This window comes from Peromyscus leucopus, chromosome 7 (genome assembly GCF_004664715.2).
Source record: "Peromyscus leucopus breed LL Stock chromosome 7, UCI_PerLeu_2.1, whole genome shotgun sequence".
Classification (NCBI taxonomy): domain Eukaryota; kingdom Metazoa; phylum Chordata; class Mammalia; order Rodentia; family Cricetidae; genus Peromyscus; species Peromyscus leucopus.
The window spans coordinates 89,435,963-89,452,165 of record NC_051069.1 but is presented as its reverse complement, the minus strand read 5'-3'; the positions used below and the strand labels follow the sequence as shown (position 1 = coordinate 89,452,165).

General features: G+C 34.9%; 1 protein-coding gene across 3 annotated transcripts in view; it reads right to left on the bottom strand.

Annotated features, from left to right (window-relative positions):
- Stag1 (stromal antigen 1) overlaps positions 1–16,203 on the bottom strand; it is a 333,420-nt gene that overhangs the window by 40,224 nt on the left and 276,993 nt on the right. For all 3 annotated transcript variants that reach the window (XM_028869949.2, XM_028869951.2, XM_028869952.2), the window contains one exon: positions 11,105–11,185. In XM_028869949.2, coding sequence (XP_028725782.1) covers positions 11,105–11,185 — 81 coding nt within the window. The remainder of the gene's footprint in view (positions 1–11,104; positions 11,186–16,203) is intronic.

The following is a 16,203-nucleotide window of genomic DNA, read 5'->3' as shown; positions in this document are numbered from 1 at the left end:
TACTTATCTTACACACACACACACACACACACACACACACACACACACACACACACACAGGAACTGAACTTTTAAATACATTTGGTAAGTAGCAAGAAAATATTTAATTAACACCTAGTAACTGTTAATTACCAGAAAAAAAAAATCAAACTAACAAACCTACTGCAGGAAGGAAAATGGGTTACTTTAGATGATAAAATATGTATTTTATTTTCATTTAAAAAAATGGCCTGATAGTAAAATAGACTCCTTTGTCATTAATTTGGTTGGACAAAATCTCCTTGTACTAGAAAGCACATTGTTATGTTTTGTCTAAATATGATTTTTTGTGCATGTGTACTTATGTATTTGTGTATGTGCACGTGCATTTGCATGCATAGGCCAGAAGTCAACATTAGATGTTTTTCTAAATCTTTCTTCATACTATTCTTTGAGACAGAGTCTCTCATTGAACCTGGGGCTCACTGACTTAGCCGGGCTGCCTGGTCAGCGAGCCCTGGGGATCAGCCTATCTCTGCCTTCCTAGCACTAGGATTACAGACATGTCATTCATAGCCAGATTGTAAGACGGGTACAGGGGATCTGAACTCATGTCTTCATGACTACACAACAAATATATTACTGAACTATCTCCCCAATCCCTAAGTATTTTAAAAATTGTTTTTGGTCTCTGACAAGCTCACTTAAAACCCATTTTTTCACACTATAGAAATTATTTAGGATAGATTTTTTTCACTCCCCACTTATCACTTAGCCCAGGAAAGAATATTTCAATGAGTTTGAGTGTTAAACAGTACCCACTGGTGGACAGGCTAGTGAAACAGAGGAACCCTTCATAGGAGATTCTCTACCAGGAAACAAGATCCTTAACTTGGAAGTCCAGGATTAGGGTTGCAAACACAGCACACACTCTTAGTAAACCGCTGAAACCATAAACCATAAGGTTTTACTTTTCTATACTAAAAACATTTATTTCTGGTTCTCAGATGATTTGAAGATGTTGGAATTGTATATACATTTCAAGGTCAGAATTTTTCTGACTAGTTACATCTAGATTATTTTCCTGTTTGGTATTTTGAGAAAGGGCTTCACTGCCACTTAGCTAGGTGAACTCAGCTTTCTGAGGTCTAAGTGCTGGGATTAAAGGAAAATGTCAATTTGATTAGCTCATGGGTATTAAATGAGACCTGAATCTTTCCTGTTTTTTTTTCCCCTAGACCAGTTAAACAATTCCTTGTGATTGGACATAGCAAGAATAGATAATGAGGACAGAATTTTCAAAAAACAAAAGGCAGAAGGACAGACTCTAAAAGCAAAATAAATTGTTTATATACTAGTGAAACTTGCTCTATAGGTATAGTTATTATCTCTCAATCCTTGCCCCATTCCTTTCTTCTCAAAGCAGTAACTGCAGATGGCAAGATCCTAGCTGCACTTTGTTATTATAGGAATTCTGGGCAAAGATCCAAGTAAGCTATTTCTTGTTCATAACTACAATGAAGAAGTAGGGGAAGAACAAAATGAAAGCAGTGAAGAGCCTGTCGTTTTTTAAACATTCAGCTTACTCCTAGGAATGTGATTTGTGGAAAAAAGTACAAGGTTGAAACGAATTGGTCACCTCTAGCAGCCCTTCCCTACTCCTCCTTTCTTTGGTCTGTTTGGATGTTAAGTGGAATTTGCAGAGGAGACACTATAGTCAAAAATGTAAAGAAGGAATGTATTTTTAATAAAGTATTTCATTAACAATGTAAATTATAGTAATCTAGGGGATGATGGCTTTGACTTAAAGGATTAGGATTAGGGCCAGAGTCCAATGGAGGCAAAGATGTATACTTGAAGTAGTCTAGAATAGAAACATGCAGGGTGACGTAGGGTAGAATACTTGGAAGATTATAGAAAACAGAACATGCTGGGCATCATAGTAGATTTAGAAGGCAGAGGCAGCCAGATCTTTGAGTGTTTGAGGCCAGCCTGGTGTACATAGTGAGTTCTAGGCTGTCCTGGGCCACATAGTGAGAACTCACCCCCAAACAAACAAACAAACAAACAAACATTTAAAAAGGTATTCCCCTCAAAAAAGAAAGAAAAAAGAAAACAGAACAACACGTAGGAAAAGGAAAACTGAAGACAAATTCTTTGTTTACAGGCTAAAAAAGGCAACTAATTTAGTCCCAAGTCTAATATACCAGGCTCTTTAAATGCTTTTGTATAATCCAGTCCTGAGAGAGCTAAAGTAAGAATGATGTTTCTTGTTAGAGAAGAGAGTTCAAGCTGCTTGTAAAAACCAGCACTAGGGGGCACTGGAACAAAGAACACTGAACCTGACTTGCAAGCTTGTCAAAGAGCATCAACACCTACATTTTACAACAACAACACCTGTGTTGACACCAGCACACCTACATTTTACAAAAAGGTCTAAAACTGTTTTGATACAGTTTTCTCAAATACTTCACTACAAAAGGTTTATCACCAAGTTAAATTATAACTTGAATTTAAACTTCAAATATAATTATCATTTAGAATCTCCTGAATGAGAGTACTTATGACAGGTCAGAAGAAAATTAGATTCAAGAAAAATCTCTCTACAAAGAAGCAAACCGGTATTATATATACTTAAGGGTCTTAAGTATACTGTAACTGTTGACTCAGAAATTCCATTCTAAGTGTATAATAAAACATAAAACAATGGAGAACACATGAACAAGGTCTTATATCAGAATGGCCCTTGTAGTATTAATTTCACAGCAAAAAAAAAAAAAAGTTTAAAACTTAAGTATTCAAAATATTCAAGAGGGCAACAAATTCTTATGTAGCCACAAAACAGGCTATTACACATTTATTAAAAATATTCTCAGGGGTATGGAGCGATGGCCAGGGGTTAAGAGCACTTACTGCTCTTGTAGAGCACCTGGGTTTGGTTCTCAGCACTTGCATGGTGACTCACAACCATCTGTAAATCCAGTTCTGGAGACCAGGTGCTCTTTTACAAACACACTGCATATAGATACATGTAGGCAAAACATTCATTCATAGACATAAAATAAAAATAAACCTTAAATATATTCTTGGGAGACATTCAACCACAGTCTCTGGGAAAAAAAAGGGGGGTAAAGGCTGAATACAGCCATGAGAAAAGCAATGGGTACTTTAAATAGCTGGTAGAAGGGCCACACCCAGGAGAACAGCAGCCAAGGCAGGACCAGGGAAAACCTCTTCACCTTAGCAGTGGGTATTCAGCACTTACAACCAACAGAACAGAGGCAAAATGCCATTTAAAAAGATTTCTGCTGTCCTAGAGAGTATCAGATCAAGTACTAGGGCCTGCACATTAGAACCTGACAAAAAGAGCATTGGGATACTGTGGAAAAGAAACTTTGAAACAGATTTAAACAGTATTCAGGAAGCTGAACATTCAATGGGAACTAAAGTTACATCAGAACTTTCACACAGATTTCAGGCAAGAACTGCACAGGAGCCAGGCCAACATTTGTACCGGGGCCTAGAAGGAAATCCTGCAGTTGTGACCAGATCAGAGACTCCACCTGGGAACCACCCAAAGGCAAGGCAGAGGAGAGAAAGGAACCACCCACAGAAGAGGACTGCCCAGCAGAAGGAAGAAACTTGATAGTCCAAACAAGAGCCAACAATCAGGCAGTTTTTACATCCTAAATCTTCACCCAATTTTCTCCTCTATATTTATCCCATCTGTATTTAATATCCAAGGTCATTTTAGAAGTACTCTATTTCCTACTACAGAGATACCTGAACATCAATGTTCACTGATCTATTCACAATACCTAGGAAATGGAATGAGTTAGAGGTCTATCAATTGTGTGATATGAAGATGTGATACATATGCACAATGTAAATTTTACTCAGCTGTAAAGAAAAACAGAAATCATGAAATTTGTAGGAAAATGAATGTAACTGATAAATATTAATACTGAGTAAAATAACTCAGGCTCAAAAAGAAGAACACTGCATGCTCTCTCTCCTATGTGGACCCCAGCTTTGAAATCTTAGAACTGTATGTTTAACCTGGAGTGTTAGGAGAGGCAGGCAGCTAGAGGGTTTTGGGGAGAGGGTGGTGGTGGAGGAGGCTTTAGAGGAGGTGGGAAAGTAGAACATATGCAGTATGAAGTAGGGTGGGATGAGGGGAATCACATTCTTTGGTAGAGAGACTTGTAACTTACAGTTACTCAGTTAAATAAGTTTCTACCTACACGCATGCATGCAACTCTAATTAAATGCAATGAGCTACAAAAAAGGAGGACCTAAAGAGACAACAGCATCAGTGGCAGCAACAAGTCTCCTAAAACCCCTAAGAAGCGGGAGAACTTTCTGCAAAGAAGGGTTTTCATAAGAGGAGGAGGGAAGAAGAAAGGACAATGGGGATGGATTTTGATTAAGGAGTATTACATATATATGAAACTGTGAAAGAATAAACAAACATTTTTTAAACATATTTTAAAGATGATTTAATTTCTTTGATTTTTATTCTAAAAGAAGTTTGAAAAATAGTATAAATCAAGTTACTTTGAGACAGTGCCTAATTTTTTGGCTCAGAATAGCTTTCAAATTATGATCCTCCTGCCTCTGCTTCACTAAAGACAATCATTACCATACCTGGAAATATTTTCTTTTTTCTTCAGATAGTGTCTCACATAGCCCAGGCTAACCTCAAACTTGCTAGGTGGGTGAAGACGACCTTAAGCTCCTGGTCTTCAAGCTTTTCCCTCCTGACAGCTGGGATTCCAGTCATGCATCATTAGACCTTGTTTATGTGGTTCTGGTGACTGAACTCAGGCTTTCATGCAAGCTAGACAAGCACTCTACCAACCCAACTATAATAAACACAGTGCTCTGCGTTCTTTCTTTTAAGATTTACTTATTTTAATCTTATGTGTATAGTGTCTTGCATTCATTATGTCTGGGTACAGCATGCATGCATGTCTACAGAGACCAGAAGAGAATGTTAGATCCCCTGGGACTGGAATTACAGCTGTTGTTAGCTTCCACATTAGCTGCCATGTGGGTGTTAGAAATTGAACATGGGTTCACTGGAATGCCAGTGCTCTTAACCACTGAACCAACTCCTCAGCCCCCAAGAATATTGTTTTCTTTTCTCTTTCTTGTTCTCCTCCTCAGCTTTCTTTCTTAGATCTATCTATGCCTGCCTCTCAGGTGATGAGATCAAAGGTATATGCCATCACACCCTGCAGCAGTATTTCATAATAAAAAAAAATGTACTCACTGAAAAGAATTATGGATCTACATGAGGCTAGAAATATATTTTTAAAAATAATAAAAGAAAAATATTAAAACATTCACAGTGGTTATCTACAGCTGGTAATATTTGGTGGGTTTTTATACTGAGAATACATCAAATAAATATCTTAAAGCCAAAATGAATAAAAATTATTAGTTAAAAATTTAAATGAACTCTTCAGAGATTTTAAAGTAAGTTGCCATAAATAATCAATGATCAGGGGAACAAATAGTGGTCAGGTGGCCCGTTTCCTTACTACTAGTCAAATAATCCAGCCTATCTTAGCATTCTTTAAAAAAAAATTACTTCATATAATGAATTGTGAGATTATTTTTAAATGACAACACTAAAATATTTAGTTAACATTTAAAAATAAAAAAAAAAGGATTCATTTCTTTTAATCTTATGTGTATGATTGTTTTGACTGCATGCATGTGTGTATACTACATGTGTGCCTGATACACACTAAGCCACAAGAGGGCACTGGATAGTGGAGTTAAAGATGGCTGTGAGCTGCCATGTGGTGCTGAGAAAAGAAGCCAGATCCACTGCAAGAGCAGCAAGTGCTCATAACTGCTAAGCTATGTCTCCAGCACTACAATTAACATTTACAAATTTATCAATATATACATTTTAGGAAATAAAGAGGAAAAAGGGGAGATTTTAATTGCATTACTACTAAGTATTCTGCATATTTCAACTGGTACTACAAATGAGACATATAAAATCACACTAACTTCTTATTTAAACATCATTAAGCATATAGAATGATGAATAAATCCTAGAAGTGTGCCATATCTGGGCTAGAAGCAATACAAAAAAAAAAAAATCAATGAAACAAAGAGTTGGTTCTTTGAAAAAAAATCAACAAGATAGACAAAACCCTAGTCAAATTAACCAAAAGGCAAAGAGAGAGCACCCAAATTAACAAAATCAGAAATGAAAAGGGACACATAACAACAGACAAGGAAATCCCGAGAATCATCAGACCATACTTCAAAAACCTGTACTACACAAAAATGGAAAACCAGGAAGAAATGGGCAATTTTCTGGACAAATACCACATACCAAAATTAAATCAAGACCAGATAAACCATTTAAATAGGCCAATAAAACCCAAAGAAATAGAAACAGTCATAAAAAGTCTCCCAACCAAAAAAAGCCCAGGACCAGATGGTTTCAGTGCAGAATTCTACCAGACTTTCAAAGAACTAATACTAATACTCTTCAAATTCTTCCACACAACAGAAACAGAAGGAACACTACCAAACTCTTTTTATGAGGCTACAATTACCCTGATACCCAAACCACACAAAGATGCAACAAAGAAAGAGAACTACAGACCAATCTCCCTCATGAACATTGATGCAAAAATACTCAACAAAATACTGGCAAACCGAATCAAAGAATACATCAAAAACAATTATCCATCAAAACCAAGTAGGATTCATCCCAGGGATGCAAGGATGGTTCAACATACGAAAATCTGTCAGTGTAATACACCATATAAACAAACTGAAAGAAAAAAAAAAAAAAACCACATGATCATCTCCTTAGATGCTGAAAAGGCCTTTGACAAAATCCAACACCCCTTCATGATAAAGGTCTTAGAAAGATCAGGAATACAAAAAACATTCCTAAACATAATAAAGGCAATTTATAGCAAGCCAACAGCAAACATCAAATTAAATGGAGAGAAACTCAAAGCGATACCACTAAATTCAGGAACAAGACAAGGCTGTCCACTCTCCCCATATTTATTCAATATAGTACTAGAAGTTCTAGCTAGAGCAATAAGACAAAAGGAGATTAAAGGGATACAAATTGGAAAGGAAGAAGTCAAACTTTCACCATTTGCAGATGATATGATAGTATACATAAGTGACCCCAAAAACTCTACCAGGGAACTCCTACAGCTGATAAACTCCTTCAGTAAAGTGCCAGGATACAAGATCAACTAAAAAAAAATCAGTAGCCCTCCTATACACAAATGATAAAAGTGCTGAGAAAGAAGTCAGAGAAACATCACCCTTTACAATAGCCACAAATAATATAAAATACCTTGGGATAACACTAACTAAACAAGTGAAGGACCTTTTGGATAAGAACTTTAAATCTCCAAAGAAAAAAATTGAAGAAGATATCAGAAAATGGAAGGATCTCCCATGCTTATGGATAGGTAGGATTAACATAGTAAAAATGGCAATCTTACCAAAAGCAATCTACGGATTCAATGAAATCCCCATCAAAATCCCAACACAATTCTTCACAGACTTGGAAAGAAAAATACTCAACTTCATATGGAAAAACAAAAGACCAGGATAGCTAAAAGAATACTTTGGAGGCATCACCATCCCTGACCTCAAACTCTACTATAGAGCTATAGTAATAAAAACAGTTTGGTACTGGTATAAAAACCGACATACAGACCAATGGAATCAAATTGAAGACCCTGACATTAATCCATGCACATATGAACACCTGGTTTTTGACAAAGAAGCCAAAACTATATAATGGAAAAAAGAAAGTATCTTCAACAAATGGTGCCGGCATAACTAGATGTTAATACGTAAAAGATTACAAGTAGATCCATATCTGTCACCATGCAAAAAACTCAAGTCCAAGTGGATCAAGGACCTCAACATAAATCCAGTTACACTAAACGTAATAGAAAAAAAAGTAGGAAGTACTCTTGAACGTATTGGCACCGGAGACCATTTCCTAAATATAACACCAACAGCACAGACCCCAAGCACAACAATTAATAAATGGGACCTCTCGAAATTGAGAAGCTTTTGCAGGGCAAAAGACACGGTCAATAAGACAAAAAGACAGCCAACAGAATGGGAAAAGATCTTCACCAACCCCACATCTGACAGAGGATTGATCTCCACAGTATATAAGGAACTCAAGAAACTAGACATCAAAATACTAAGCAGTCCAATTAAAAAATGGGCTAAAGAGCTAAACAGAAATTCACAAAACAAAATCACAAATGGCTGAAAGACATTTAAAGAAATGCTCAACATCCTTAATCATCAAAGAAATGCAAATCAAAACGACTCTGAGATACCACCTTACACCTATCAGAATGGCTATGATCAAAAACACAAATGACAGTCAATGTTGGAGAGGATGTGGAGCAAAGGGAACACTCCTCCACTGTTGGTGGGAATGCAAGCTTGTACAACCACTGTGGAAATCAGTATGGCGATTTCTCAGAAAATTAGGAATTGAACTACCTCAAGACCCAGCCATACCACTATTGGGCATATACCCAAGGAATGCTGATTCATACCATAAAGATACATGCTCAGCTATGTTCATAGCAGCACTATTTGTAATAGCCAGAACCTGGAAACAACATAGATGCCCTTCAACTGAAGAACGGATGAAGAAAATGTGGTACATATACACAATGGAGTACTACTCAGTGGAGAAAACAATGAAAGCATGAAATTTGCAGGCAAATGGATGGAACTAGAAAAAAATCATCCTGAGTGAGGTAACCCAAACCCAGAAAGACAAACATGGTGAATTCTAGATATAAAATAAAGAACAATCAGACTACAACCCACAGAACCATGGAGGCTATAGATATAGCATGGAGGTCCCTATGACGACTGTGGCTTATAATAAATTTCAGTTTTACTCAATTCCTGAGCAAGCCTCAATGAAACATCTCACTAGTAAGATAAGAATACATACTGTATCAAGCTGATAATAGAAAAATAAATTAATTAATTTTAAACAATAAAAATAAAGAAAAATAAAAAAAGAATGTAAAGAGTGGTAACAAAATATTAGGTTGAGATTAGAATAAATTATGCTCAAAGTCTGTGATTTTAGGCAAGGCTCAATCTCTGACAGTGGTTGCATCCATGTAAACGGGGATTTTGATAGGACCTCCTGCTGTACAGGATAATCTTGAAGATTTCATTAGAGCATTTTTATTCTCATGTGATATATCAGTAAGGTAACAATAACAATAATCTTCCTTCTGTTCTTCATCTAAATTAAACAGATTTAATTAAATGATTTTCAAGTTCTTTAGAGTCCTAACAGTATATTTATCAACAACAGTATAATGTCAGTATAGTAAATACAACACAGGACAATTTAAACATTTTTCAAGGATTTATACCAGTTCAACAATTACATTATGTAGGGTAAAAAGGAATAGGAGATTATTATGGAGAATCACAATGTTTTTGTTCTAACAGTTGAAAAATTAATATTAAAAAACGAATTATATGTAGGTGTGTGTGTTTCTGTATGTGGATAGGTACATATGGAGGGCAGGTACCCTTGGAGGAATCGGATCCCCTGGAGTTGGAGTTATATATGATTGTGAGCTGCCTGACATGTGTGAGAATCAAACTCAGGTCATCTGAAGAACAGAAAGTGCTCTTAACCACTGAGGCAACCTCCAAATTAATTTTTTGTGTGTGATAAAACTATGTAAAATATCAACAACAACCATCACTCAAATAGCATTACAAAAAAGTATAACACAAATCTTTCTTCTCTTATACCTGCTCCCATAGACATTCTATTTTCTAGGGGTAACTACTATTAAGGTTTCTGATGAGAATATGTATACATCTTAATAGTTTTAGTTGGTTCTGCTGTGGATATTGTTCTATATAATAACTGATGGCAATGACAGGCAGGGGTGGTGGGCAGGGAGAGGAGATTTGGGAGCGGGGTGGGGGAGGAGACTGCGCCGCAGGGCGCATGTAGAGATCTGGTAAGCAAGCACTCAGTATAGATTTATAGAAATGTTAATTTAAAAAAAAAAACAAAAGTGCACGCATACATTTATAATGATATAAGTCTGATGATTATTTATAATATTGTATGCTTCTAGAGTCAGCTAATTTTTAATATTTTTTTTTTTTTTTTTTTTTTTTTTTTTTTTTTTTTTTTTTTTTTTTTTTGTCCCAAAATTGTATCTGCTAAAAATTCTTTAAGCCATGTGCTTTTAGAAGATTTAGATTTGACTGTTAGGTGTTTGGGGAACACACTACAGAACTCTTAAAAACCTCAACATGATTTTTACCACTGAAATAGGATTTCTGTGAAAACTAGCTCATGGTTCTAAGTCTGATCAGAGATATTCTTCCCTTTAATGAACGACAGATTTTAAGATAGGTGTTTTTGTTGTTGTTGTTTGGGGTTTGTTTTTAAAATCTCAGCATGAATGGAGCTGGTGTGCATTTATTTTTGTCTACCATTGAATCAGAGCTCTCTCTTCATGATCTTGAGTTTATCAGAGAGATGTTAGACTTAATAAGACTCTAGATTAGAAGTGACCATCAATGTGAGGGGACTTTAGTATTGTTTTATTTTCTTACAAAAAAAAGTCAATCCACTATTAAAATAGAATATTGTACTTTATTTTCTATCCCATGTTTTCCATTTAGCTTCAGGGATCCAGGATTATTAAGTTATTTTTAGCTTATGTCAGCTACTCTGGCCCAGAATCAAAACCTGCATATTGTCAGACTCAATGTTCCCTCTTTCTCACATTATTTTGTCCATTAGAGCTTTGGTTTCTAGTACCATTCTGTCTGCCTTAAAATAGAAAAGAAACAGCACTGCTATTTCTTAGAAATATTTTCATTTTGTGCATTATTTAAATATATGTGTACACATGTGTAAATGTATGTTATATACCTACTAGTAGAAGACTAACATACACTCAAAGCAAAAAACTGATTAACAATAAGCAATAATTTTATAAATATGATTTATGTAACTTATAAGATATTAAATGAGTTCAGCACGGTTATTATTTTCATAAACCTTCTGCTTACAGAAGTCCTTACTTACTTTGGAAGGAGAACCGTCAGTAATCTTCACCAGCTGCCACAGAATCGAGTAATGGGAACACTGCAGTGCCTGTACGACTATCTGTGTCAATGAAAATAAAAATTTTAATAAAAAGAGATAATTTGTTTGCACAGTACTAAATATAAATAATACTTATAAGCTTTATTTCATAATGAAGTTTCAAATCTAAATTTTTATAGAGTCAGAGTAGATTGGTTAAAAATCATAAATCAAAAACTCAGAAAATAAAGAAAAAAACAAATTTTGAAAATATCAAGTCAGATAGATAATGCTGTTTTAAACAAAAATGTACTGCCATGAATATTTTGCTGTTAAAGAAATTGATGAAACTATTTTATCCAAATTTAAAATAGGAAATATTCTACTTATTTTAAAGCAAGATATAATACTTATATCAAATTTGCATAAACAAGGCTTTATGCTTAATGAACCAAAGTAAAGCGAAAATACTCATGTAGCCACTATTTATGTCACCTTTCTTCTTCTAAAATTAACAGTGATTCCAACTTCCATGATAATAACCATATTTCCAGAGTATCTAGTCTACATCCTCAAAATTTACTATGATTAGCTATGAACAAACAAAATAATTATGAACAAACAAAATAATATAATTATGGATTACTTTGACTTGCTTTCATTTATCATTTATGTTTAAAATTTGTATTTGCTGTACCTATAAATTATTAAATTTCAGTACTGTAAAATATTTAGAACATACTCCTAATTATTTGGTTATTGATACATTGTAACATGCTGAATTTTAAATCATTATGGATAATTGGTATTAATCATTTCATATATATCTTTTGGTACACTGTGTACACGCTTTTCTAGGGTGGAGATTTCCAGTGATTTTAGTGTTCTGGACCTGCTAACACTTTTAAAAGTTACTAAGGGCCGGGCGGTGGTGGCGCACGCCTTTAATCCCAGCACTCGGGAGGCAGAGCCAGGTGGATCTCTGTGAGTTCAAGGCCAGCCTGGGCTACCAAGTGAGCGCCAGGAAAGGCGCAAAGCTACACAGAGAAACCCTGTCTCGAAAAAACCAAAAAAAATAAAAAAAGTTACTAAGGAAGCCCAGGCATGGTGGTCCATGTCTGTAATTAGCATGTGGGGGTTCCAGAGTAGCCTGGACTAAATAGCAAGTTCTAAACCAGATTGAACTACATAGTGAGGCTCTGTTACCAATCAACCAACAGCCAATAAAGCAACCAATCCATGCCTACTCTTACTTAAGCTACCCCCACTTTTCCTTTTTATATCAGCATCTGAATTCCTCCTGTCTCATGAAATACCTTGTTCAAGTCTTTGGTCTCCACTCTCTATGGAGATGATAAAATTCAAGGAAATAAAACTGATCAAGAATCATAATATTTATAAAATTCCATTGGGGCAGACTCACACCACCATCTGAGCATTAAACACAGGGCCTTACACATGTGAGTTACACTGCCAGCATGGAACAAGCTTTTCATTACATTTTAGTTTAAGTACATAGTATACCTTTATTGCAATAAAGTGTATATAATATTATTCCATTATTTTACCCACTAAATTTATCTAATGTTTGTATTGACACACAATAATCTTTAATACCATAGAAACAAATTACATGTAGATAATAAGTTCAAAGAAAAATCAACAAATAGAAGGCTGCAGAAACTGAGTAAATGTAGTTCTGTTAATTTTCTAGTATTAGGTTTCAGATTACATAGGCAAAGGGTATCATCATATGCCTACATGAAACTCAATACCTTGTAAGAATTAAGAGGAACAAGTGGTGCTGCTTTTGATGAATCACTAATGAGACAATTCCATGGTTTTACTCAAAGAAAAGATTGATTTATGATACAAATCATAAGGATTCCTAAAACACCATCAAGATATATGCATTAGTGCTATAAAGCCATTCTGTGTGTGTGTGTGTGTGTGTGTGTGTGTGTGTGTGTGTGTGTGTGTATGCTCACTGATAGAATAGCTGGTAGTCCTGAGATACTTTGGGGTAAATTCCAATTTACTATTATCAAGTACACTAGTGAGAAGGTTTTGGTGGAGGAAAAGACAAGATTTACAAACTCTCCTGGAAGTAAGATGCCATGTTGCTTAGTGCTACAGAGCTGGCTGAGCACACAAAGCCCTGGGCTTGATCCAACAAGCAAAATGAAAAAGTTTTTAATTTGAAACAAAATGAACTGTTAAATAAAGCAGATATTCAAATCAACAGTAATTAGTAGAAAATGGAGATATAGAAATAAGTAATGTTCAAGAATTGCTTAATTTTGTTTATATCACTTATCCGAATCCACACAAACAAACTCCTTTCATATTACACTAGAGGTTTCTTAAAAATAGTTTTGATGGAGTTGGGGATTACTTGCCTAGAAAGCACAAGGCCCTGGGTTCGGTCCTTAGCTCCAGAAAAAAAAAGTATTTTTGATAGTTTCACAGAAGCTTCTTGGTGGTGGATATGTGGAAAGCCAGATTTCAAACAGCTTTTTTCATTTTAATGTTCATTTATTGGTATTCTTCAAAAGTTTACTTTTAATAAGATTCTACTATATTGTTTTACAATAAAAAAAAACTAGCTGTCATTGACTGAGAGACATTTTGCTTTGTCACTGTCGTAATTATATAACAATATAGCTAACCCACGTAATTAGTCATTTTGGTATTTTATCCTCCATACAAAAATACTATTCTAACTTGTCTAGAGATCATTTACTCAGTGGTATCATGCCTATGGAGCATAGATGAAGTAGAACCAGCAATAAAAAAAACTAAACAAACCAAAGGTTTTTTTCTATGTGCCCCTCAACTTTCCCTTTTCTTCATTAACAGCGTCTTGATGGAACCTTCAAATAACAAGTATTAAAGATTTTCTTTCAGTTATCTTCTCTGTTCTTATATTTGCACGAAGCAGTGCTCTTCCTAAGAAGAAAACACTAATTTGTAGCAAATATTTGGTAAATTAAGCAGGAATGCCTTCAGTATTTTTTCTTAATCATATACTCAACAGGTACCAAAGCCCAGGAGCATGATTTCTGAATGAGTGGGAGGGCAATGACACTCTACTTCTTAAATGTATTCTATAGTGCTGGAGTGACCAATATTCCCACTATTTAAAGAAATTGAGTTTTTTGACATTAATCTATTACAGAATCTACCAATAAATTAAGCAATATAAAATTGTTATTAGAGCATTTTCTTAATTTTATAATGGTAATTATGGCTTTTTAATTTCTCACTAGCAAACTAAGTAAGTGAGAATCATTCAGGTTCTGACACATCATGATAAATTTTTTTGTTTTGTTTAGTTTTAAAGAAAGGTTCTTATGTAACTCAGGATGACCTAAATTTTGCTATGTAGCCAAGGATGATAGATAGATAGATAACCTTCAAGTTTGGATCCTCCTGCCTATAACCCAACAATGCTGGGGTTACTGGCTAGTTTCCCAAGTCTGTTTTGATACCACATCTCTTAAAAATAAACTATATTAGTGATGAAAATGAGGACAAGAGACATTCTGGAATATTTAAATGTAGAAAAATTGAATTTGCATAGAAAATGAAGTCTGAATTAAGAGTACAGAATAAAGCGGGTGGTGGTGGCACATACCTTTAATCCTAGCACTCAAGAGGCAGAGGCAGGTGCATCTCTGAGTTTGAGGCCAGCCTGGTCTACAGAGTGAGTTCTAGAACAGCCAGTGCTACACAGAGAAACCCTGTCTCAAACAAAACAAGAATACAAAACAACAACAATGAAAATAATTATGTATAACACATCATCCACATTATAATATCTGTATGTATAGAGCATGTTTAAAATTCTGAAAAAAATCTACAGAACAGTCAATAAATATTTTTCATTTTTATGTCAAGAGACCTTAAGAAGAGAATTAAATTTTATAGTTGGCATATACATGACAAAAAAAAACAAATAAACACCAGTTTCTTTTTATTTTTTTTTTTTTTTTTGTTTTTGTTTTTGTTTTTTTGAGACAGGGTTTCTCTGTGTAGCTTTGCGCCTTTCCTGGAGCTCACTTGGTAGCCCAGGCTGGCCTCGAACTCACAGAGATCCGCTGCTCTGCCTCCGAGTGCTGGGATTAAAGGCGTGCGCCACCAACGCCCGGCTACCAGTTTCTTAATATTTTAAATTTGGGTTAAAATGAGGGACAACTTTAAAAAGAGCCCTTAAATATGAATTAATAATCAATATAGTTGGCAAAGTGATAATAAGACATGTTTAAGATCATTAGCATTAGGAAAATATATCCTATGTTAAAGGCATGAGGAAATACTACTGTATATCAAGAAGGATAGCTAAAGTAAAGATTATCAACATGATCAAGTGTGGGTAAGATGCAGAACATCAGATCTCTCATGCATTAAAGGTAGTAATGTAGCCAGTCATTAAAAACAGCTAGGCAGAAAATAAAATGAAACACAGTACAAGACCTAGAAATTGTATTCACTGGCATTTAGAAATGAAAACTATGTTCACAAAAATTTGCACATAAATCCTCATAATTGCCTTAACTGTGACAGTTAAAACTTGGAAATAACTCAAACATCTTTCAAATGGTTAATAGATAAAACAAATCGTGAAGAATCCAAACAGTGGAATATTAATCAGCAGTAAAAATGAAGCAACTACTGGTTCACACAACCATTTCCATTTGGATTAACCTCAGAACCCTTACTTTCATTGGTGACATCATGCTTACTGAAACACATATGTCCTAAAGGATTCCATATTGTATGGCTACGTTTTTGAATTTCAAAATGACAAAATTATAGTAATGGAAAACAGAAGTAGTACTGGTGCCTAGGAGTTGTATGTGGGTGAGAAGGTAAAGGGACAGTAGGATGCAATTTCATGTGATGGCAACACATATATTATGACTGTAGTGGCAACTAAAAAGAATCTATATACATATTAAAATTGGTAAGTCAACATAAAAAGTTAGTATCACTATCTAATAAATGAAAAAACTTAACAAATATGACAAAGAATAAAAGTTGTAGTAACATTTTTCTTAAAAAAATGTTCTGGAAAGCACAAACATACAAATCATGTT